This window comes from Nicotiana tabacum, chromosome 20 (assembly GCF_000715075.1).
Source record: "Nicotiana tabacum cultivar K326 chromosome 20, ASM71507v2, whole genome shotgun sequence".
In the NCBI taxonomy this organism is placed as follows: Eukaryota; Viridiplantae; Streptophyta; class Magnoliopsida; order Solanales; family Solanaceae; genus Nicotiana; species Nicotiana tabacum.
The window spans coordinates 104491101-104515202 of NC_134099.1; the positions used below are offsets into that span (position 1 = coordinate 104491101).

The window sequence follows — 24102 nt, forward strand, 5'->3', positions numbered from 1 at the left end:
TTCAGCTGGTGGAAATAAATGGTCAATGGAACCCGAGACCACCTGACGATGCATTGATGTGCTCACAAGATAATGCGGCAGGATCCCATGGTAAATCTGCACAGCAACCCCCGCATCCTCTAACCAAGTTAGACCTTCTCTGCTCGGGTGGGACAGTTCTTCTTCTTCGTTAATCCAAATGTAATACTCGGGGGTGCACCATGAATTTTGACCCATAGGCATTGTTACCAGGTCATTCCACTCTTCTTGCAGTTTCCTCATACTAGGAATTGGGATCTAGCTATTGTAGTCATCCTTGTACGGCACCGTCCCTGTCCAATAAGGCACATCTTGGATCATACCAAATTGTCTGAGGACCCCCAAAGGTGAGTATGGTTTTGCCTTCTAATCCGATCAACTCAATGAAGTTCCTTTAGGGAGTCATCAAGATAGCTCTTCCACCTAACCAAGAAAGTTTCCAGTTGATCCATTCTCCTGTCAGATTGGTTAGTGTTTCCCTCCATTCTTCTTGCCCATGTGGGGAGATCCAGTGCCTCATTCTTTCATTGTGGTTGTGGATTAAATTACTGACACCAACGAAGCATTCAATAGTAGCCTCCCGTTGGAAAAAGTGTTAAGTAGCCCAAAGCTAAAGCACCAAGTTGCATCCTTTGAAGAAATTGTATACTCGTGCACAGACGGATAAAACTCTCCTTATCTTGGCTAACACCATCGGTACAAGGGTAGCATAAAGATTGCTCTTAAAGGCTGCTAGGACCACTGGTAACAGGTTGATGTTGATATAGCCCCTTCGCTGCGGGAAGACCAATAATCCTAACAGTGTCATTGTGAAAGTGATAGGCCTGAGGCTCTCCTATGTTTCCTATTCACATTGGAACTCCCTTGAATACCACCCGTAGCTTTCACGGTGCCCAAACCTGTCAAACATCTGGTCGAGACTCACCCATCCATCCTTGATACTTCTGGGTAAGACCTAGAGTATCTAAGAACTGATAAGCGGGCATAGTAACTTGCAGCACTATCTTTCATCTATTGAATGGCAGCTCTGTGAAACTTGTGGCTTCCTTCAATGTCGGTACCAGCTCACAGTCGGCAAATTTGATTACCACCTTAGTTCGGTCCCAAAATTCTATCAACATGCGAGTTAGTACTTTGTCTGCTCGGATATTCATCAATGTAGTTAATGCTCCCAGGTGTGTCCGCACTTTGTCTCCGTGTTCTCAACAAATATTCTTCCACCACTATTTCAATTTGTGTGGAGCCCCCATTACCATGCTAATTTTAGGGATGTTCTGGTTGATTTCTATTTATGAGGTGGGTGGAAGAAAAATATTTGGGTAAATGTTTGCTTCGGATCTGTAAGTGTCTTGTCATGTATGTTTGTCTTTCCATAGAAATTATGTCGTTGGGTACATGACCTGTTGACATCAGGGTGATTCTCCTAATTGTGCATTGGTGCCTGGGACCAACTCACCTAGGGTTTATGCAGTATGACCTATTTTACTAGATTAGAGTGATTCCTACTTTTGAATTGGACTGAGAACTGTGAGAAGTTATGTTAGTTGACCCAATAAAGACATTCTCTAAAACTAAAGAGTTTTTAAGAAAAGGTTCGGAGGGGCATAAAAGACAACCCTAGCATGATATTATGTGAGATAGTGTACGACTAATACTCAGTTGGAAGAGATGTAATGACAGTGTATATAGAGCAGTAACAAGCAAGGATGTAGTAACAAAAAGCAAGGTGATCATAGAGAGCATGTAATTGTAAAGAACAAATAAGGCATGTAAGCATGTAATTGCTGTTTCGATCATAATCAAAGCAATGTACAAATAAATCTATAAGTCAAATTGGTCTTAATATGCTAAGATAAGAACCTAAGGGAGTCTCCATGTTGTTGCACCCTATTTTGCAACGTAGAGGCCCAAATATATGTACATGTCAAAAATAAGAAGGTCATTAGATATATATCCCATATATATTTAAACTTATTCTAATTACAGATAATACTTTGATGTACATAACAAATACACAAATAGATAGTTGAAGCAAGAATAAGATTAATATGGTAGAGGAAATTATACATTAATGGGGTGGGCTTTACTTAGCAAATAATTCAAATTGGAAACTTCGTTGTCACTAAGCGCTAAACCCTTAAAGAACTGAATGTGTCAATGAATTAAGAGCTAAGGAGGGAATCCTACTCAAGGTCGGTGCTCCCTTTGGATCCCCCGACACTTCAAAGTTCCCAAGGGACTCAAGGACGCGGGCAATGCTAGTGCCGAGGATGAAAGCCTAACCTAGAGTTGAACTCCGTTCCCAAATACCCTTAATCACTAACTATATGTTTTCCTTACAGGTTTAAGTGCTAATGAGGCCCTTCTAAAACTATATGTTTTCCTTACAGGTTTAAGTGCCAATTAGGCCCCTTCAATGCAAATTAAGTACTAAAGTATTACTTACCACAAAATATATACTTTCCTCTTAATAAATATAACACAAGAGAGTACAAATTACTTTTAATACTAAATAGGGAACCACATATCAAGGAGACCTAGAGAGGGGAGGGGCTGAGTTCAGAATACACATAGATAAAAGAGGTTTCATAATCACACCAGTGCAGGAATGAATCATTAAAGAATGACATATTTAAATAGGTGTTGATAACATTACTTGGCATCTTAAAGACATCAAGGCATATTCAAACCAACAGTTATAGTCAGTTATTGCCACATAAAAATTATCAAAGTCATGGGATTAAACTCTTATCATGATTACACTTTCACAAGTTCAAATAAGGGACCCCTAAGGTCTAAAAAGGTCACGCTTCTAATAGTATTAAACATTCATATGCTCAGACAATATCAACAAAGGAGCTTTATAAGGTTTGAGAGTCAGGTTCAACTTTAGGTTAACAGTAAAGAGGAGGATTAAGCATTACTCGAAGCAGAACATGGTGTTACACAGTTAAGAAAAGAGGCTAGCAACATTCAATCCACTTTTCATAGGCAAGGTAATTGAGATAGTGATCTCCTACACATTATAAAACCAAATTGATCATGCAAATGAAGAAAGGAAATGGAAACATTGCATCAAATAATTTCAATTCAAACATAGGTCTAACTTAACAAGTAAGTATGGAGTGACCATGCTTTAACTCCTAAAACTATCAACTGACTATAATAGTATGTCTAAATCCTACTTTCATGGAGGATAAGCTAATGATAGATGCATGCAGCATTTACAAAAATTTAACAGGGGCTCAAAGAGATTTAAGACAGGGATGTATTTCACATATGTGTGAATATCTCAACTGACTATGGCACAAACAAGCTTAGTTGTGCAGCAATTACTAGTTGACTTTATCCAAACAAATCATGACTTACACTGAGAAGAGGAAAATAGCTTATAACCCGACCCCCAAGACCTAGAGATATTGTCTCTCACTTGCCGTCTTTGAACTCTCTCAAACCCCCCCTTTTGGGACTATGGAAAAGGATTCCAGGAGATCCCCCTGCACATTTATGTTTGGGACTACGAGACTGTATCATGGGAGATCCCTTGTTATTATCACCGTGTCTGAGTTGTTGTCTTTCATTGATGTCATTCCTGTGTAGACACTATATGTGATGTCCATTCTTTTCCTTATGCTTACTAGCTGGTACGAACTATGTTAGGACAGTTGCACAAGCATACACGTGGCTAAGTACCCTTATCGGATAAGAGGCTTCTTGATAAAGCTGAGTATAGATGCACACCCTTATTTATTTGCCTGTACTGTGAGAATAGCTCTATTTGGCACGTGAGTTGTCTGTATGATTGTGAGGTGTGATGAGGGCACAAGATGCCAAGTGTTAGGGCTCAGGTATTGAGATCCGTATTATACGATTATGAAATGAAGTGTCACAGGGTGACTTATATTCAAAGGATATTTATTTGAAAAGATTATATTCAAAAGGTATTTATTTTGAAGGAAATATTTTTGAAAAATATTTAATTGAAGGAAGTATATTTCAAAATACTTTTATCACTTGAAGGATTCGACAAATTGATTGAAGTTGTTGGCTAAGACCTGGTGTAAAAACTGCCGTAGTTGCTGAGTTATGACCTGTCTTTACTGTATCTGTGATTTCAGATTTGGGTTGTATTTTTCGTTCATTTTTTTGTGTTCTTATTAGGGTGTTCCGCTATTACTTACTGTTTTCTTTCCTTATTGCAATTACTATATTGTTAGCCACATCGCGTAGCCTTTATATAGATATCATGTTCTGTCATTTCTATACTTATACTTGTTCAATTTATTAGACCAGTAGGTGTCTTGACTATCCCTCGTCACTACTCCACTGAGGTTAGTCTTGATACTTACTAGGCATCGCTGTGGTGTGATCATATTATACTTCTGCACATTTTTGTGTCGATCCAGGTATTGTTAATTAGTAGTTGTGCGGGTCATCGCTATGGAGACTCAAGGTAAACCTGTTGCTGCATTCGCAGGCTTCAGAGTTACCTTTCCTATTTTATATTCATAATATTGTACTTATTTCGGTACAGTCGTGTTTAGAAGTTGTAGCGGGACTCTGTAGAGCTTATGACTTGTACCGCCGGTTTTTGGAAGATGTATATTTCATAAAGATTTCTATGTTGAAGCTACTAGATTTTTTAATATTCAGAAATTGTCAGGTTTACTTAGTCCCTAAGACTAGGTTCCATTACGAAAGCCAACAGAGGGAAAATTGGGTCGTGACAATCAAGAAATTTGGGTGAGAAATTTGGGAAAAAACCTTGGAAGTTCTTCAACTAGGTTTTAAGATTTGATTGGGATTTTGATATCGGATTTGGATAATTTTGGTACGAGTGAACTTGTGAGTGAATGGGTGTTCATATTTTGTAACTTTTACCCGATTCCGAGACGTGAGCCTGGGGAGACTTTTTAGGGCGATTTCCTAATTTCTTGCTTTAGCTTTGATTTCATTGACTAGATTAGTTTCTTATAATTATATTTATGATATGTAATTAATTTTGGCTAGATTTGGGTCATTCGGAGTCGGATATTCGTGGAAAAGGCATTGTTACCGATTGATTGAGCTTGGTTCGAGGTAAGTGGCTTGCCTAACCTTGTGTGGGAGAACTCCCCTTAGGAAATGGTACTGTTGTGTTATGTGAGCGTCGTGTACGTAAAGTGACGAGTGCGTACACGGGCTATTTATTGTAAAATTTCTTTTTTCACTGTGAATAATAATTTGTTTCACTTTAATTGAGTTATATTAGCATGTGTAATTGTCCTGTTTAGCCTAGAATAGCATGTCTACATGTTTTAAATGCTTATCTAAACTTTGTGCAACATGCTTAGTGGATTTCCTGCTTCTTCCTTGACTTGTACTTAATCTAAACTGTATGGTTTCGTATTGTAGCTGTTATCTCCATTGTTTGAGCTGCGTATTTATTTTGGGACTATGGAACGATATTCCGGGAGATCCCTGTAATAACCAAAAGTATTTTATATATATATTTATAAATTGTGAGATTAGAAAAATAATTTTATTTATAACTATTGGGTCAAATATTAAGTTAGTGGGAGAAATTTTATAATAATACATAACACAATATATAAAATAATTGGCCAGTAGCTAATTTTGTAACTCCACTTAAGATTATTAAACAAAAGAAGAAGAAAACAATAAAAAAAAAATGGACCAAGCCCATACTCTTGTTGCAGTCACGTGTAGGGCATAAGGAATTATAAAATACTAGTATATTTGGTTACTTGAGAGGGGGAAAAGAAAAAAAAGGCTGCTGGAGAACGTATGATATATCTGTAACGACGCAAGGTTTATCAGTGGAAGGCTGCAACTTGATTTTTATAATCTAACTGTGTGGTATCTTTTCTGGGAAAAAGTAAAAAAAGAAAGAAAGCAACCAATCAGGTATGCAATTTTCTAATAGTACTACGTATTCCATTTATTGTGGAGGAGTTGTCATCATTAAATCTTATAATGATTGAAGCATAAAATTTTTGTAATGATCGATGAATTTAACAGAAGTGAAATTGTGTAGGGGGTGGAAAATTTGCTGATAATAGTTTCTGTTTACACTTCTTTTAATTAGAAACACATTGTGTATTAATAGTATGTCATGATTGGAGTAATGATTAAATAATGACACCAAGTACGTTAGAGATATGAGACATACGCACTGTGGCAGACTTTTGAAACCACTGTTTAGGCTTTCTCCACTGCTCTGCGTTTGAAATTTAATTGGGTACAAAATTTTATTAATTAGACCGAAGGGTTGACCTTAGTTTTGACTTGTCCTAGAGTTGTGAAAATTATTTATTTAGATTTTAGACTAATTAGGACATGTTATTAAATATTATGAATAGATTGAGGGCATTGAAGGCCGTTTGGTTGGTGTTCTAGACGTTGCAAGGTTGGTGAACTTCCCATTAGCGAGGTAAGTGAGACTTCAAGCTTTAATACTTGCTTTTCTAAAATCCGTTTTGAAAGTGTGTTTTCTCTGCCTGGTTCATGTGTTGGGACAAGCGTGCGCTTGGCAGAGTCGGTGGTCTTAAACTAGCCGCAAATATATTATTTTGTGAAAGAAAAAAAATATTATTTTATAAGTTGTTTGATAGTGTGATACGGCTGTGCGCCATGAGGTTGTGTCTTATAGTTTGATTCGGCTATAAGCCATGGTGCTGAGTATGATACGGCTGTGCGCCATGATATTGAGTTTGATACGGTTGTGCGACATGATGTTGAGTTTGATACGACTGTGCGACATGATGTTGAGTTCGATACGGCTGTGAGCCATGATGTTGAGTTTGATACGGCTGTGCGCCATGATGTTGAGTTTGATACGGTTGTGCGCCATGATGTTGGGGTATTGTGTATGCCTTTGTACATCACCCGAGCATTGTATATGCTCTATTACATATTTGAGGCATTGTGGTGTCGTTGTGGACTCGTAGGTGTGTTGGTAAATTTCTTTCAGTGCAATTATGATAAGTCCTTAGTGGGTATCCTTGTTGGTTAATTCTTAATAACTCTGTTGATACACATATAGTGAGTTATTGCATAATTATCATATTTACTATATCATTCGTGTTGCAGTGTGTTTGTATTTTCTAACAATTGTTCCAGAGGTATTAAAGTGGAGGGTCGAGGATCTTACAGGGTTATATTTACGTATAACTCACTCCTTACATGCATCTCTGTGCAGATATCGTTGCGGGAGATAGAGCTAGTGGCTGACGAGTTTGTTCGAGTGGATCCTATTGCTGACGTGAGCCATCGTATTGTTTGTGGAGGCTTTCGTTTTGGACTTACTTAGTTCGTGTTAGTCATTTTTTCTTTGGGGTTTGCATACCCGTCAATAAAACTCATATTACTCTGTTAGATGCTCTATGGTCTTAGTGTGGGATTTGGACTAGAGTTTTGTTATTTGAGTGATTGTTTGTTTTTGCTATCAATTGACTAAGGTATTGGGCGATAATCATTACCTCTTTAATTATTAATAATACTTTAGGCTTGCACTTTTTCTCTCAGTATTTGTGTGTAAATGGTTAAATATTAGAGAAAGGGGTTCGCCTGGCAGGTGGCGTTAGCTCGGTGCCAGTCACGTCTGAGAGGTAGTTTGGGACGTGACAAAGTTGGTATCAGAGTTTAGGCTTTAAGTCCCGAGTCATAGAGCAATGTTTAGTAGAGTCTTGCTCATGGGTATGTAGGCGCCCATACTTATGATCTTGAGGCTACTAAGCATTTAGGATATTTTCCCTTCTTTCATTCCTTGATCATGTGTTGAGATAACTTGAGTTTGACTTTTAATTATTTCTTTCGCAGATGGCTAGGACATGCACACCTTCATCTGCTAGACGTGGTGCTGGACAGGGTGCTTCCCGAGGTGGTGGTCAGGCTGGAGCTCATCAGACTAGAGCTCAGACTAGTAGACAGGATGCTCCTCAGCCTGAAGTTGTGACACGGGTCAATCCCAAGCTACTATGCCAGATCGAGTGCAAGAACAAGTGGTTCATGATGCTCCACCACCAGTCCCAGTTGATGTGCCTACTGTTACCTTACCTGCAGATGCAGTGGTGAGGTTGTTGAATGTGTTGGAGGCGTTAGTGTACTCAGGGTGGACTTCCGGCTCCCCAGACTACTTCGCAAGCACAAGTTCAGTTGCATGTTGCAACTCCTCACATGGCCCCTCAACAGGTCGTTCAGCCAGTTGCAAATACAGGCAGTCTAAGGATCTTAAGAACCAGAGTTCAATGCTACATAGGCTTCTATTGAGCCCCAGAAGTTCATTCAGCGTTGTGAGAAGATACTATCTACTTTGGGGCTGAAGGAGACTCGAGGGGTGGAATTTGCCACTTTTCTATTTTCAGGATCTGCAGAGTCATGGTGGAATTTAGTTCAGAGAGGTAGACGAGCAGGGTTGCCACCTATTACTTGGTTAGAGTTTTCAGCTATGTTTATGGATAGGTTCGTTACACTAAGCAAGCGAGATGACATGAGATGTCAGTTCGAGCAACTGCGTCAGGGCAGTATGACAGTTACAGAGTATGAGGCTAAGTTCACTGACTTAGCGAGTTATGCACCTTTTCTAGTTGCAGATGAGCATGAGAAGGTGAGGAGGTTCGTGGATGGGCTCGGGCATCGTTATTGGGGTTCTATGGTTAGGGATGTTCAAGGTGGTTCGTACAAAGAGGTAGTTGACACTGCTCTTCGTTATGAGTCCTATCAGGAGAAGGACAGGACCGAGCGAGAAAGTAAAAGGGCTCGTAGCGCCGGCGGGTTTAGTGGAGCTCTATCTGGGAGCAAGAGTGGTTTTAATCATGGGCAGTCCAGACCTTCTCAGTCAGAGTCAGTGGTGCAGTCTTCTAGGAGTACTTATCCAGCTAAATAGGGGAAGCAGCAGATACAGAGGAAGGATAATGGCTCATATCAGTCAGGTCAACATTTGAGGTGTTCGAATTGTGGTAGAAATCACAGTGGTCGTTGTTTTGGAACAGATGGGGCTTGTTTTACTTGTGGTCAAAAAGGACATATTGTTAAGTATTGTCCAAGAGGATATTCTTCTACTAGCCATGCTACTCCACAGCCGCAGAGAACGGTTACTAGTACACAAACTCACCCAGTTAGAGCCGCCCCGCATGTTGCTCCTGGACAGGGTCAACAGGGTGCACAGACTGCTCAGGAAGCAGGTGGACCGCCAAGATTCTTTGCTATGGCCAAACAGGATGCCAAGGCATCTAATGCAGTAGTCACATGTATTATCACTATCGGTTCTTATGGGGCTTACGCTCTTATTAATCCTGGTTCTACGTATCCATATGTATCTCCATCTTTTTCCATATACTTAGAACGAGAAGTTGAGTCTCTTAATGTGCCTTATATTGTGGTGACCCCAGTAGGGGAGACTATATCTATGGATAGAGTCTATAGAGACTGTGTGATATTTATTCAGAGTAGGGACACCGTAGTTGATCTACTAGTGTTGCCTATGTCTGACTTTGATGTGATTATGGGTATGTATTGGTTAGTGTCATGTTATGCTTCAGTTGATTGTCATTCCAAGCTGATATGTTTTGATTTTCCAGGAGAACCATGTTTATTGTGGAAAGGCATAACTCCTCTGACTCAGGGAAAGATAATATCCTATGTAAAAGCCCATCGAATGATTAATAATGGGTGTTTGGATTTTATTGCTACCGTTCATGATACACGCTTGGAGGATGTTACTATTGATAGTGTACCAGTTGTTCGAGAATTTGCTAATGTGTTTCCAGAAGACTTACTCGGGCTGCCTCCGATGAGAGAGATTGAGTTCAGTATTGATTTGGTGCTAGGAACTCAACTTATCTCTAGTCCTCCATACCGTATGGCTCCAGCGGAGTTGAGAGAATTAAAGGTTCAACTTCAAGAGCTACTTTATAAGGGATTGATCAGGCCTAGTGTGTCGCATTGGGGTGCACCAGTGTTATTTGTTAAAAAGAAAGATGGCACGATAAGAATGTGTATTGATTACAAGCAACTGAATAGGGTGACGATCAAGAATAAATATCCATTGCCACGTATTGATGATCTATTCGACCAGCTATAGGGTGCAACTCACTTTTCAAAAATTGACCTAAGACCAGGTTACCATCAACTAAGAATTAAGATCGAGGATATATCCAAGACAGTGTTTCAGACCAGGTATGGGCATTTTGAATTTTTAGTGATGTCCTTCGGGCTTACTAATGCCCCTGCAGCATTTATGGACCTCATGAATAGGGTATTCAAGCCATTCTTAGATCATTTTGTGATTGTATTTATTGATGACATTTTGGTCTACTCTCAAAGTGGGGTAGAACATGAACAATACCTGAGAGTTGTGTTATAGACACTTAGTGAGCGAAAGCATTATGCCAAATTCTCAAAGTGTGAATTTTGGTTGGATATAGTTTCCTTTTTGGGACATGTGGTGTCACGAGATGGGATTCAAGTTGATCCAAAGAAGATAGAGGTAGTTCAAGATTGGCCTCGTCCCACTACTCCTACAGAGATACGTAGCTTCTTAGGCCTAGCCGGATATTATAGAAGGTTTGTTGAGGGTTTCTCAAGGATAGCCACTCCATTTACTCGATTGACTCAGAATGGTGTTGCATTTTGGTGGTCAAATGAGTGTGAAGAAAGTTTTCAGAAATTGAAGACCGCGTTTACTACAACTCCGATTTTGACACTACCTACAAGTGCAGGGGGTTTTACCATTTATTGTGATGCGTCTCGAGTTAGTTTGGGTTGTGTTCTGATGCAGAATGACAAGGTAGTAGCTTATGTTTCTCGACAGCTGAAGAACCATGAAAAGAATTATCCAACTCATGACTTGGAATTGGCTGCGATCGTATTTGCACTTAAGATATGGCGTCACTATCTTTATGGTGAGCTGTGTGAAATATATACTGATCACAAGAGTCTACAATATATATTCAAGCAAAGAGATCTGAATCTGAGGCAGAGACGATGGTTAGAATTACTTAAAGATTATGATCTTACTATTTTATATCATCCGGGAAAGGCGAATGTGGTGGCAGACGCCTTGAATAGAAAGTCTATGGGTAGCTTGGCCCGATTTACTACTGAAGAACGACCAATGGTTATGGATATTCAGGCATTAGCCAATCAGGGTGTGCGTATTGATCATATATTGCCAGGCAGATTACTTGCGGGTTTGGTAGCACATTCATCCTTAGTTGGACAGGTCAAGGCTCGTCAATTTGAAGATCCTTGTCTAGTTAGACTCTGAGATCGAGTGTGAAATGGTGGTGTTAAGTCATTTGCTATTGATAATGAAGGTGTGTTACGATGGCATGGTAGATTATGTATCCCCATGGTGGGTGATGTAAAGCAGTTGATTCTTGAAGAGGCTTATAACTCCTGTTACTCTATCCATCCAGGTGCTACAAAAATGTATCAAGACTTGCGTGAATTGTACTGGTGGAAAGGTATGAAGTATGATATTCTAAAATATGTGACTAGTTGCTTAAATTGTCAGTAGGTAAAATATAAGCACCAAAAACCAGGAGGTGTGATGCAGAATTTGATTATCCCTGAGTGGAAGTGGGAAAGGATTACTATGGATTTTGTAGTTGGGTTGCCACGTACTTTTAAGAAACATGATTCAGTATGGGTGATAGTGGACAACTCACAAAGTCCGCACATTTCATACCAGTACGAGATACTCATACTGTAGAACAGCTAGCAGATATATACCTCCGTGAGATAGTTTGGCTTCATGGTGTGCCTATTTCTATAATATCATATCGGGGTGCATAATTTACTACTGAATTTTGGAAGTCATTTAAGAAGTCTTTAGGTTCTCAGGTTGAGTTGAGCACAACTTTCCATCCACAGACGGACAGACAATCTGAACGTGTTATTCAGATCTTGGAGGATATGCTTAGAGCTTATGCAATTGATTTTGGTGGTCATTGGGATGATCATTTGTCGTTGGTAGAGTTTGCTTATAATAACAGCTATCAGTAGAGTATACAGATGGCTCTGTTTGAAGCTCTATATGTTCGTAAGTGTCGTTCACCAGTTGGATGGTTTGAACCTGGTGAAACACAACTATTGGGTCCGGATTTGGTTCAGCAGGCTTTGGAGAAAGTTGCATTGATACGAGAACGACTTCGGACAACTCAAAGTAGACAAAAATCCTACGCAGATAAAAGAGTTCGTGATTTGGAGTTCATGAAAGGAGAAAAAGTCTTTTTGAAGGTATCCCCTATGAAAGGTGTCATGAGATTTGGGCGCAAAGGTAAGCTAAGTCCGAGGTATATTGGTCCGTATGAGATTTTAGATCGAATCGGATCGGTGGCATATAAACTTGCCTTGCCTCCGAGGTTGTCTGCAGTTCATCCCGTATTTCATGTGTCTATGCTTAGAAGATATGTCCGTGATGATAGTCATAAGATTCAACCAGAAGATGTGGAGCTTGATGAGAACTTAACATATAAAGAAAGTCTGATAGCTATTCTTGATAGGCAAGTGCGACAATTGAGGTCGAAAAAGGTTGCTTCAGTGAAAGTATTATGGCGTAACCATCCAACGGAGGAAGCTACGTGGGAGTCTGAAGCAGATATGCAAAGAAAGTACCCTCAGTTGTTTGAAATATCAGGTACACTTTCTAACTCGTTCGAGGACGAACGTTTGTTTAAGTGGGGGAGAATGTAATAACCCGAAAGTATTTTATATATATTTATAAATTGTGAGATTAGAAAAAATAATTTTATTTATAGCTATTGGGTCAAATATTAAGTTAGTGGTAGAAAATTTATAATAATACATAATACAGTGTATAAAATAATTGGCCAGTGGCTAATTTTGTAACTCCACTTAAGATTATTAAACAAAAGAAGAAGAAAACAAAAAAAAAATGGACCAAGCCCATACTCTTGTTGCAGTCACGTGTAGGGCATAAGGAATTATAAAATACTGTAGTATATTTGGTTCCTTGAGAGGGGAAAAAGAAAAAAAAAAAGGTTGCTGGAGAACGTATGATATATCTGTGACGGCGCAAGGTTTATCAGTGGAAGGCTGCAACTTGATTTTTATAATCTAACTATGTGTGGTATCTTTTCTGGGAAAAAGTAAAAAAAAAAAAAAAAAAAAAAAAAAAAACAACTAATCAGGTATGCAATTTTCTAATAGTACTACGTATTCCATATATTGTAGAGGAGTTGTCATCATTAAATGTTATAATGATTGAAGCATAAAGATTTTGTAATGATCGATGAATTTAACAGAAGTGAAATTGTGTAGGGGGCGGAAAATTTGCTGATAATAGTTTCTGTTTACACTTCTTTTAATTAGAAAACACATTGTATATTAATAGTATGTCATGATTGGAGTAATGATTAAATAATGACATCAAGTATGTTAGAGACACGAGACACGCACTGTGGCAGACTTTTGAAACTACTGTTTCGGCTTTCTCCACTGCTCCGCATTTGAAATTTAATTGGGTACAAAATTTTATTAATTAGACCGAGGGTTGACCTTAATTTTGACTTGTCCTAAAGTTAATGAAAATTATTTACTTAGACTAATTAGGAGGTGTTATTAAATATTTTGGATAGATTGAGGGTAGTGAAGGTCGTTTGGTTGGTGTTCTAGACATTGCAAGGTTGGGGAACTTTCCGTTAGTGAGGTAAGTGAGACTTTAAGCTTTAATACTTGCTTTTCTAAAATCCATTTTGAAAGTGTGTTTTCTCTGCCTGGTCCATGTGTTGGGACAAGCATGCGCTTGGCAGAGTCAGTAGTCTTAGACTAGTCGCAAATATATTATTTTATAAAAGAAAAAAATATATTATTTTATAAGTTGTTTGATAGTGTGATACGGCTGTGCGCTATGAGGTTGAGTCTTATAGTTTGATTCGGCTGTGGGCCATGGTGTTGAGTTTGATACGGCTGTGCGCCATGATATTGAGTTTGATACAGCTGTGCGCCATGATGTTGAGTTCGATACGGCTGTGTGTCATGATGTTAAGTTTGATACGGCTGCGCACCATGATGTTGGGGCATTGTGTTTGCCTTTGTACATCACCCGAGCATTGTGTATGCTCTGTTACATATTTGAGGCATTGTGGTGCCGTTGTGGACTCGTAGGTGTGTTGGTAAATTTCTTTCTGTGCAATTATGATAAGTCCTTAGTGGGTATCCTTGTTGGTTAATTCTTAATAATTCTGTTGATACACATATAGTGAGTTATTGTATAATTATCATATTTACTATATCATTCGTGTTGCAGTGTGTTTGTATTTTCTAACACTTGTTATAGAGGTATTTAAAGTGGAGGGTCGAGGATCTTACTTAGTTATATTTACGTATAACTCACTCCTTACCTGCATCTATGTGTAGATACCGTTGCAGGAGATAGAGCTAGTGGCTGACGAGTTTGTTCGAGTGGATCCTATTGCTGAGGTGAGCCACCGCATTGTTCGTGGAGGCTTTCGTTTCATACTTACCTAGCTCGTGTTAGTTATTTCTTTTTCTTTGGGGTTTGCATACCCGTCAATAAAACTCATATTACTCTGTTAGATGCTCCATGGTCTTAGTGTGGAATTTGGACTAGAGTTTTGTTTATTTGAGTGATTGTTAGTTTTTACTATCAATTGACTAAAGTAGTGGGCGATAATCATTACCTCTTTAATTATTAATAATACTTTAGACTTGCACTTTTTCTCTCAATGTTTGTGTGTAAATGGTTAAATGTTAGAAAAAGGGATTCACCTGCCAATCACGTCTAGGAGGTAGTTTGGGACGTGACAATCCCCCTGTATATTTACTTTGGGACTACGGGACGGTATCCCCAGAGATCCTCTCGCACATTTACTTTTGGGACTACAAAACGATATTCTTCCCCCTGCATATTTATTATGGGACTACAGGACGGTAACCCGGGAGATCCCTCTACACATTTACTTTTGGGACTACGAGACGGTATCTCGGGAGATCCCCTGTTGCTATTTCTGTTCACTGTGCTAATATGTTTCTGTGATTTCCTTCTTGCTAAATTTCAGTCTTTATTTTACTGGGATATTTCATTTTATATATATATATATATATATATATATATATATATATATATATATATATATATATATCAGTAGGCCCTGACCTGACCTCGTCACTACTCGACCGAGGTTAGGCTTGACACTAACTAGGTACCGTTGTGGTGTACTTATGCTACTCTTCTGTACATGTTTTCGTGTGCAGATCCAGGTACATCATTCCAGCCTCGCTATTAGTTGTGCATCTGCTGTTGTTACGGAGACTTCGAGGTACATCTGCCGCGTCTGCAGATCTAGGAGTCCCCCTCTATCTTTTGTGTAGTCCTTCCTCTATTATTTTAAACACTGATGTATAAAACTTTTAGTAAATTCGTAGGAGCTTGTGACTTATGATGTTCCGGGTCTTGGGAAAATTTTGTATGTATTCTTTTTTTTTTTGGAGTAGTTATTGTATATCCCGAGCGGCATTTCTCTCAATTACTTCTTTACTGTTGATGTTAGTGATTTAGATTTATGTTTTCAAATTCGTTGTTTTTTCGCAATATTAGGCCTACCTAGCCGTAGGGACTAGGTGCCGTCACGAAGTCTTACGGAGGGTAAATTGGGTCGTGACAATATATATACTTAGTTTTAGCTTGATAAATTTATTTCTCTTCACCCTGCGTAATATGGCTATATCGATTCCCTATTATGAGGAAACTCCCACTTAAGGATTATGGACTGAGGAGCTTACCCTTCTTGATAATGCAAAACCTGGTTAATTCCTTCTTGTTGGAAGCAAATATATCACATTTACTTCTCAAACTGCTTGTTCGTTTAAAATTCACTGCCTTGGCCCCCATTTTTTTTTTTTTTTTTTTTTAAAAGAAAGGTAACAAAAGTCAATGCGACCTTTCAGTTGTGTAAAAGGAGAAAGATTAAATAACTTTGTATAACGTATCAGATTTTATAATCCTGTTTTGAACAATAAATTTTAAACTAAAAGTAATTAGGGGTACTTTATGAGAAGGTTATCATCATGTTTGACCAGTACATGTTCACATCTAATGAAGGAGCAAATTGCAATAATTTGAGGGTATCTTGTGATTGCCCAAAACCAATCCCCAACACCATTGTTTGCCCCACCAGAAATCTATCTGTTTTATCAGAGTGTGGCTTTGGATAATGAACTTTTACAGCTTTATAATTAACAATTACAACTCTATTGTCCAAGAATTTGACGTATTTCACGTTCAATGAAAACAAACATACACAAATTCATCTCTTGGATAGTAAATTTCAGAAAGCAAATTTTGTCACCAAAGCACATCAGATTACTGTTCAAGTACACAAGTTAAATGGAGAATTTGATGTCAAAAACGAGCAAAATATTACAACACAGCCACAATTATTCTTGAATATAATAGCCGTACAAAAATCAAAGAATTTTCCAAATAACCTAAACGAAGGTTCATTCTTTTCAACTTAACGGTCTTTTACATAAAATATTATTTGGAGAATGACACTTCTATTAATGGGTTGATGAAAATACAATATCACAATAAGCCAAGGTGCAAGATGCAGCAAAAAATAATTGGCATAACTTCTCTATGCCATCCAATGTATAGAAGAGAGAGTATAAAACTATAACTCACCTAAACGAATGCCAACTTTTCAATATCCAAAAAAATATAAACATGACATCTGAAATCTAAGAACATACTCAAAGTGAATAACTTTTCTTCCGGGAAAGAGAAAGAAACTACGTCAAAGGTGACTATAATGGTTCAACAACACCATTTTACCAACATGGACGACTTCTTATTTGATTTATTTCTGATCATTTTATAGATAGTACATACCAGTTAGACGATGAAGCAACTTTGTATGTCCAGCAAAGTGCCACCATGCTAGCGGCATGTCCATACTCGTCATCATGCTATTGGTTCCCTCTTGACCAAAATAAAACAAATAGTACATAACAATTGCACAAGCAGAAACGAGACCGAAAGCAAGGAATTGCAGAAGGCGATAACCCAACTGGTCAATTAATAAGTGCAATACGTTTTCGCACTTAATTCTAAAATTTCTAGATAGAAAGTAAAGAAATTTACTGGCAACAGAGAACTCTCAAATTTAACTCAATATCTAACAGTAAATGAATCTATGGGAAGAGAAACTAAATCGCAAATTTGTACCACCGAGTTCGGATAAGATGAATGCCGTCGGAGAATACTTGAAGACGAATGCGCAAAGCGTAAAGAGATGAGCGATTTGTACAAGAAGGGCACAAAGGTAATTATATGCACAACATTTAACTCAAGGGGCACGCGTCATATTCTTGAACAAGAGTTTTAGTCGACCAATGCCAAAGTATAGCCTTATTGTGGACCAGTTAGCCAATTATATAGTCCGCAGGGTGAAATTTTATTTTTTACCCCGGGAAGCGGACGACGAAGTCCTGCTTAGTAGTGTTCTAAATAGTAAATAGTAATATTACTCTCATGTTCTATTCCTAGTCCTTTTTCTATTTTATTTTATTTTCTTTGCTTGAATACAATAAAAACTATATTTCATAGTTTAATCAGCTTTAAAAAATAAATTAAATAAACCTATCTACAAAGTAAATTTTGGTTCTTTCTTTCTTAAATTTTGATAAAACATGCAAGTATATTTATTGAAATCATTATAATCTGTTAGTTTAATTTTATTATTAATGCTTAATTATTTTAACTAAATTTTCTACTTTAGTGTATAGCTCTTTTTTCACTAATTATTAGTTTAGCATTTAGAAATCTTTTCGATTTTCTTTTTTCTGCAAGTAACAGCTTCTTAGTAGTAACAAAATATTTGAATATCTTAGGGTTAATAAACTTTTGTTAAATTAAATAGAAAGTATTTAAATTTGTTGTACCTTTATAAAAATATTTTCTAAGTTTGTTAAAATTTTATAGTGCCAACTTTAAAAACTCAACTATAGTTTTTTTTTTTTAAACCCCTCCCAAATTTGGAGGATCTACAGTGTTTACACATTTCCCTTCCATGATGACTCGAACCCAGGACCTAACGGTCACAGGTGGAGGTGCTTTTACCAACTGAGCAAGCCTCATTTGTCTCATCTATAGTTTTACTCTTTTATTTGATCAGTTTGTCTTCCTTTTTTTTTGGGTATTAAACTATGCTAATTTGTGCAGTGTTTTATTAATACCAGAAGCCAAATTGTATTAGTTATAGGAGATTATATATATTAGTAATGCAAGCTTTTATACTGGAAACTAATGTACAACAGTACAAGTAATACAGAACTTATAGTGGGATTAAATATTTGTATCGCTTAGACCGAATAACCCTAGATTTATAATTATGTGTGTTACGATTTTATATTTTCCAGACTTTTTTCGTTCTAATGTAATCCAGCTCTCTCAACAAAATATAGCTCCACTTTTCTCATGGCAACTCAAGTATTTTTTATTTTTTACTTTTTTTTGAAATATTATAGAAAAGAATTTGTTTAAATATCATTACACCAATTTCCCACAACTAAATTTTTTGAGATTCATATGATGACGTGGCGAGTTCTGGTTTTATGCGTGATTGTTTGGCCAAGCGTGAAAGAAGCAAATTAGTCAAAAACACCCAACAAATTAAAAACACAAGCCGGTTAAGACGAAATAGAAAATTGACTAATTCTGAAATGACCATTCCCTCTCTATGGCAATGAGATTAGTGCTTTTAATTTATGACATTACAATTCGACTTATGTTTTTCTTCGCCATATTCAATCTATAATGACGGAAATTGTTTTAATTTGCACTAGTTTATTTATGGTTAAATAATATGTATTATTATTTCGGTTTATCACTTAACTATATACGATAATATTGACATTATATGTGAGTAAGAATTTTCCCCGTAAAAACTATAAGTTTGTAAAAAGTTGCACATTTTCAATTCTCTATTATTTACTTCACTGCAAGCAATTTGTCATTAGCCATTCAATGACTACCATGATTTAACAAAAAGCGAGAGAAAAAAAAAAGGAAAAATTCTTCTTAAAGATAATGAGTTTGTTAATAAAAACCTAAATAAAGGAAAACCTCAAACACATATTTTATCTCCTTTTTTACTCCTTTTTTCTGTCTTGTGTCTTTGCCAATGAAAAAGGTTGATGATTAGATTATAGATAGGATCATTTTATCTCATCCTCCTTCCACCCTTCTTTTCTTGTCTGATAAGAACAAAAGCGCATGCATGCGTAATTATTATCTGTTTCCAAATTACTATTGTTACCACTTTCTTTATATGTATGTACATAGATACATATATATTTGATTGATATATAGGTAGAAACCTCTTTCAAGAAAAAAAGAAAAAAAAACTGGATTTCTTACCTTAATCCAATTCATAAGCCATCACAAGAGGAAGAACCTATTGAATTTCTTGTTTTTGATTTTGATTTTCCATTCTTTTCAAGACTGGAATCAGAATCAAAGACGTGTTAATAAGCTGTTACCATAACAACAACATTCTATTATTTTTTTCCTCACACTTTTTCTCCCTTATTACAATTTGTGAGTAATTCAAGGAAAAGTACTGTCTCTCTTTCCTACTTTCTTGCCAAATCATAGCCTCTTCATTCTTTTTGAGTTTTCTCCCTTTTGGTCCCCCTCTCTCTCTCTCTATATATATATCCATATCGATATCCACGTAAATATCATTCTTTTACATTTGCACTGTCTCTTCAATGGTATCATCATAGCATTTGTTGGGCAAGAATTTGTACCTTTTCATATTTTGAGCTACAATCAACCCAAAGTTTCATTCTACAACACATTTTGAGCTAAAATCAACACAAAGTTTCATTCTTTAAACACATTTGAGCTACAATCAACCCAATGTTTCAATCTTTAACACATTTAGGCCAGATTTTCCAAGAGGGTCTTCATCAAAAAGGCATAAAAGATGGCACAATCCTTTAGCTGGTGGGGTAAAGAAATTCAAAGGGGTACCCCTGTGGTGGTGAAAATGGAGAACCCAAATAACTGGTCCATGGTTGAGTTACAAAGTCCATCAGATGATGATTTTCTGTTAACAAAAGGTGAAAAGGTGAAAAACAAGAATGCAAAACAGCTCACATGGGTTCTTCTTCTTAAGGCACATAAAGCAGCAGGTTGCTTAACTTCAATTGCCTCTGCATTGTTCAGTCTTGGCTCTGTTATTCACCGCCGTGTTGCCACCGGAAGAACAGATTCTTCTACCGTTAATAGCCGGTTTTATATTTGTATAAAGGTCTTCCTTTGGTTATCTTTAATCTTGTTAGGTTTTGAGATAGCTGCATATTATAAAGGTTGGCACTTTAGTGCTTCAGAGTTTCAAATTCAGCATTTGTACACATTGGCTAATCCATTAGCTGTAAAGGGTGTGTTTGATTCGCTTTATTCCATGTGGGTTTTAATTAGGGTGGAATATCTTGCTCCCCCTCTTCAATTATTGGCCAATGTGTGCATTGTCCTGTTTCTTATCCAGAGTTTGGATAGGTTAATCCTGTGTTTGGGTTGTTTCTGGATAAAGATAAAGAATGTTAGGCCAGTTTTGAAATGCGGTCTAGTGGATCTTGAGGCTGGTGATGGTGGTGGTTACTATCCCATGGTTCTTGTTCAAATCCCCATGTGTAATGAAAAAGAGGTAATTTGTTCTTTCTTCAAATTAATTTTCTTTATGTTGTGGAATTATTGAGTATTGGAATGAAACGGATCCAAATGGAGCGAAATCGATATTAAGTATTCATATAGCTAAAATTAATTAGTTTGGATTGAAGAATAGTTGTTGTTGTTGTTGTGGTCGTCGTTGTGTCAAATCTTATTCTAAGTTTATTGTTGGTCTGGAAATTGAGTGTTGGTGGCAATTGGTATCAGGTTTATCAGCAATCCATTGCAGCTGTGTGCAGTTTGGAGTGGCCTAAATCCAAACTATTGATTCAAATTCTTGATGATTCTGACGATTCCATGACTCAGACGTTGATCAAAGAGGAGGTGCATAAATGGCAGAAGGATGGTGCAAACATTGTATACCGTCATAGGGTGATTAGAGAAGGTTACAAAGCTGGCAATCTTAAGTCAGCCATGAATTGCAGCTATGTCAAAGACTATGAATTTGTTACCATTTTCGATGCAGATTTTCAGCCATCACCTGATTTTCTTAAGAGAACCGTTCCTTATTTTAAGGTATTCAATACACTCCAGCTCCAAGCTTGATTCTCTCCATGTGATGATCTTCATTTCCTGTATATTGTCTTCCGTATAGAATCACATTGTGTGTACAGTATGTATGATCAGTTGATGCATTATTTATGCGTCTAGAATATGATCATGTAGTTTGTTTTATTAATTTTTTCCTTTGATTTTGAATTATAGGATAATGAGGACCTAGGGTTGGTTCAAGCAAGGTGGTCGTTTGTGAACAAGGAGGAAAATCTTCTAACAAGACTGCAGCTTATTAATTTGGCATTTCATTTTGAAGTGGAACAACAGGTGAATGGCATTTTTCTGAATTTCTTTGGATTTAACGGTACTGCTGGAGTATGGAGGATTAAGGCATTAGAAGGTTCTGGTGGTTGGATGGAGAGGACAACAGTTGAGGATATGGACATTGCTGTTCGGGCACATCTTCACGGGTGGAAATTCATCTTTCTCAATGATGTAGAGGTATTTCATTGCAAGACACTTTGTTCACCGATATTTGGTCACTTATTATTTCTAGCAAGTATCTGTTTCGTTTGAATCTGACAGACTTTCTTGGATTTTCAGTGCCAGTGTGAATTACCAGAATCATACGAAGCATATCGGAAGCAACAACATAGATGGCATTCAGGGCCAATGCAGTTATTCCGTCTTTGTTTGCCTGCCATTATTGAATCAAATGTATATACTTGGTTTCATTGCATTTGAAGAATATCCATCTAGTACGATAATTAGCACATTGTTGACTATATTATGTTTTTAACTTTGTTTATGCAGATAAGCATTTGGAAGAAGGGAAACTTGATATTTCTTTTCTTCCTTCTAAGGAAGCTGATACTGCCATTTTATTCTTTCACCTTATTTTGTATAATCCTCCCCATGACCATGTTCATTCCTGAGGCTACACTCCCGACATGGGTTGTCTGTTACATTCCTGCCACCATGTCGTTTCTCAATATACTTCCAGCCCCTAAATCTTTCCCTTTCGTTGTGCCATACCTTCTCTTCGAAAACACTATGTCCGTGACCAAGTTCAATGCAATGATCTCAGGGCTTTTCCAACTTGGAAGCGCGTACGAATGGGTTGTAACAAAGAAATCAGGACGTTCTTCTGAGGGTGACCTTTCCTTGTTGGTTGAGGGAAAACCAAAACATCAAAGAGGTATTTCGGAGCCTAATTTGGGAGACTTGAAGGAGGAAATTAAGAAGAAAGAGAGAAAGTCCTCGCGGAAGAAGAAGAAGCATAACAGAATATATACAAAAGAATTGGCCTTGGCTTTCTTGCTGTTGACAGCTTCAGTGAGGAGCCTCCTATCAGCTCAAGGAATCCACTTTTACTTCTTGTTGTTTCAAGGGATATCATTCCTGCTTGTCGGGCTAGACTTGATCGGTGAACAGGTTGACTAGTCCAATACGGATACGCTTCATAGGGATATATTTATTTCAGCTGAACTGTCAAATCGGAAGACAATACGCTGAGCCTGGCCATGGCGCGGTATGTAAATGGGAAAATTAGCTGGGGAAGCTAAGTTCTGGAGAGATGATGGCGATATTGCCTCTCCTCCGAACTTTGAACCCCAAATACCAACTCAATGAAGAAGAGCAAGTTGCGCACAACATAATTTGAATGGAGAAATCCATCAAGAATGGTGATAATGTTCACCATTACGGTTAAGGCCATCCCCTCTTTCTGTCCTGTTAATTTCTTTACATTATGGATTCATTTGTTATTTTTGGCATATTCTTTTGTAAGAAGAATTTGTTGTGGAAAGTTAAGCACATAATTAGTGAAACTTAAACACCATAGCAACATGCACCTTTTAATTATTTCTACACAACACATAAATCATTCTTTTTTCATTTCTCTTTGAGAATTCTATAGTTATGAAGAGAATTCATATCTCCTAGCACTTGTAGCGAAAACTTATGTCTTGTAAATAAAGGACTATACATTTCCACCGGATTTTGTGCCTTGGGGCTGCCTGTTGCAGTCTAGTTTCTGTAATCTTAAATGTGAGCTATATCTATTATTTTATTTTTTTAGGCAAAAATATCAGTTCTATCTGCATTCTCAAAATTTTGTCATTTATTAAGAATTGCCAAATGATGCAGTTTTTGGGACTTCCATAAATTTTCTTATTAATAGCAAATTCTGGCTTTTGCAAGATACCCTCCTATCTGGGTTTCTATTCTATGTAAATACTATTGGGGTTCATTCAGTCCGCAGATACTCTCAAAGTATGATATTATCGGTTTTTCCCAAAAGACCTCAGACTATTAAGATATTACATCTTATATGTCGATTCCCACTCTTTTCATCTACCAATGTGAGATTTTATTTGTACACCCAACAATCTTCCCCTGTCAAATTAAGTTTCACGTAGCCCGTCACCACGATCCACGTATTTATGCAAACGAAGTCCACTACTAACTTCTTCTTGTTTGTGTGCGTTTCTGAGCTCGTAAGGGGAAGTAAACTGAGCCTCATGCCATCAATCTGCCATCGTCATACTCATCCCGATCCTGGGCTTTTATACCAGTTGTTGGGCTCAACCAGCTTATAGATACATTTAACATGATATTATATTGTTCGGTTTGGGCCAAACCTGCATAATTTTCCCAAAAAGGTCTTACATCTTTAAGAGATATTTACACCTTACATGTAGATTCCCAAACTTTTCATCTATCAATATTAGACTTTGTTTGCATACCAACCAATAAAAGGCAAAAATGTCCAAATATTACTCATTAACATTTGTGATTTGTGCCCCTCTCACTAAAGGTTTTTCACCATGAAAAAATTGGACAGTTGTCAGAGGGAGCGGACA

General features: G+C 37.4%; 2 protein-coding genes across 2 annotated transcripts; both read left to right on the forward strand.

Moving 5' to 3' along the window:
- The first annotated feature begins 3845 nt into the window (after positions 1-3845).
- Positions 3846-16295, forward strand: LOC142174482 (uncharacterized). Its single transcript, XM_075240282.1, has 15 exons — positions 3846-3866; positions 6381-6451; positions 7064-7142; positions 7220-7282; positions 7840-7980; positions 8279-8885; positions 9012-9953; positions 10446-10922; positions 11337-11486; positions 12083-12317; positions 12429-12661; positions 14294-14325; positions 14404-14466; positions 15262-15326; positions 16235-16295. Exons 1-15 carry the CDS (start codon positions 3846-3848, stop codon positions 16293-16295), a joined length of 3240 nt encoding a protein of 1079 aa, XP_075096383.1.
- A 2903-nt stretch (positions 16296-19198) lies between these two features.
- On the forward strand, positions 19199-23233 carry LOC107827477 (putative xyloglucan glycosyltransferase 12). Its single transcript, XM_016654619.2, has 5 exons — positions 19199-20720; positions 20951-21259; positions 21449-21739; positions 21842-21955; positions 22052-23233. The coding sequence occupies exons 1-5, from the start codon at positions 19998-20000 to the stop codon at positions 22679-22681; spliced, it is 2067 nt and encodes a 688-aa protein (XP_016510105.1). The 5' UTR covers positions 19199-19997; the 3' UTR covers positions 22682-23233.
- Positions 23234-24102: the final 869 nt, after the last annotated feature.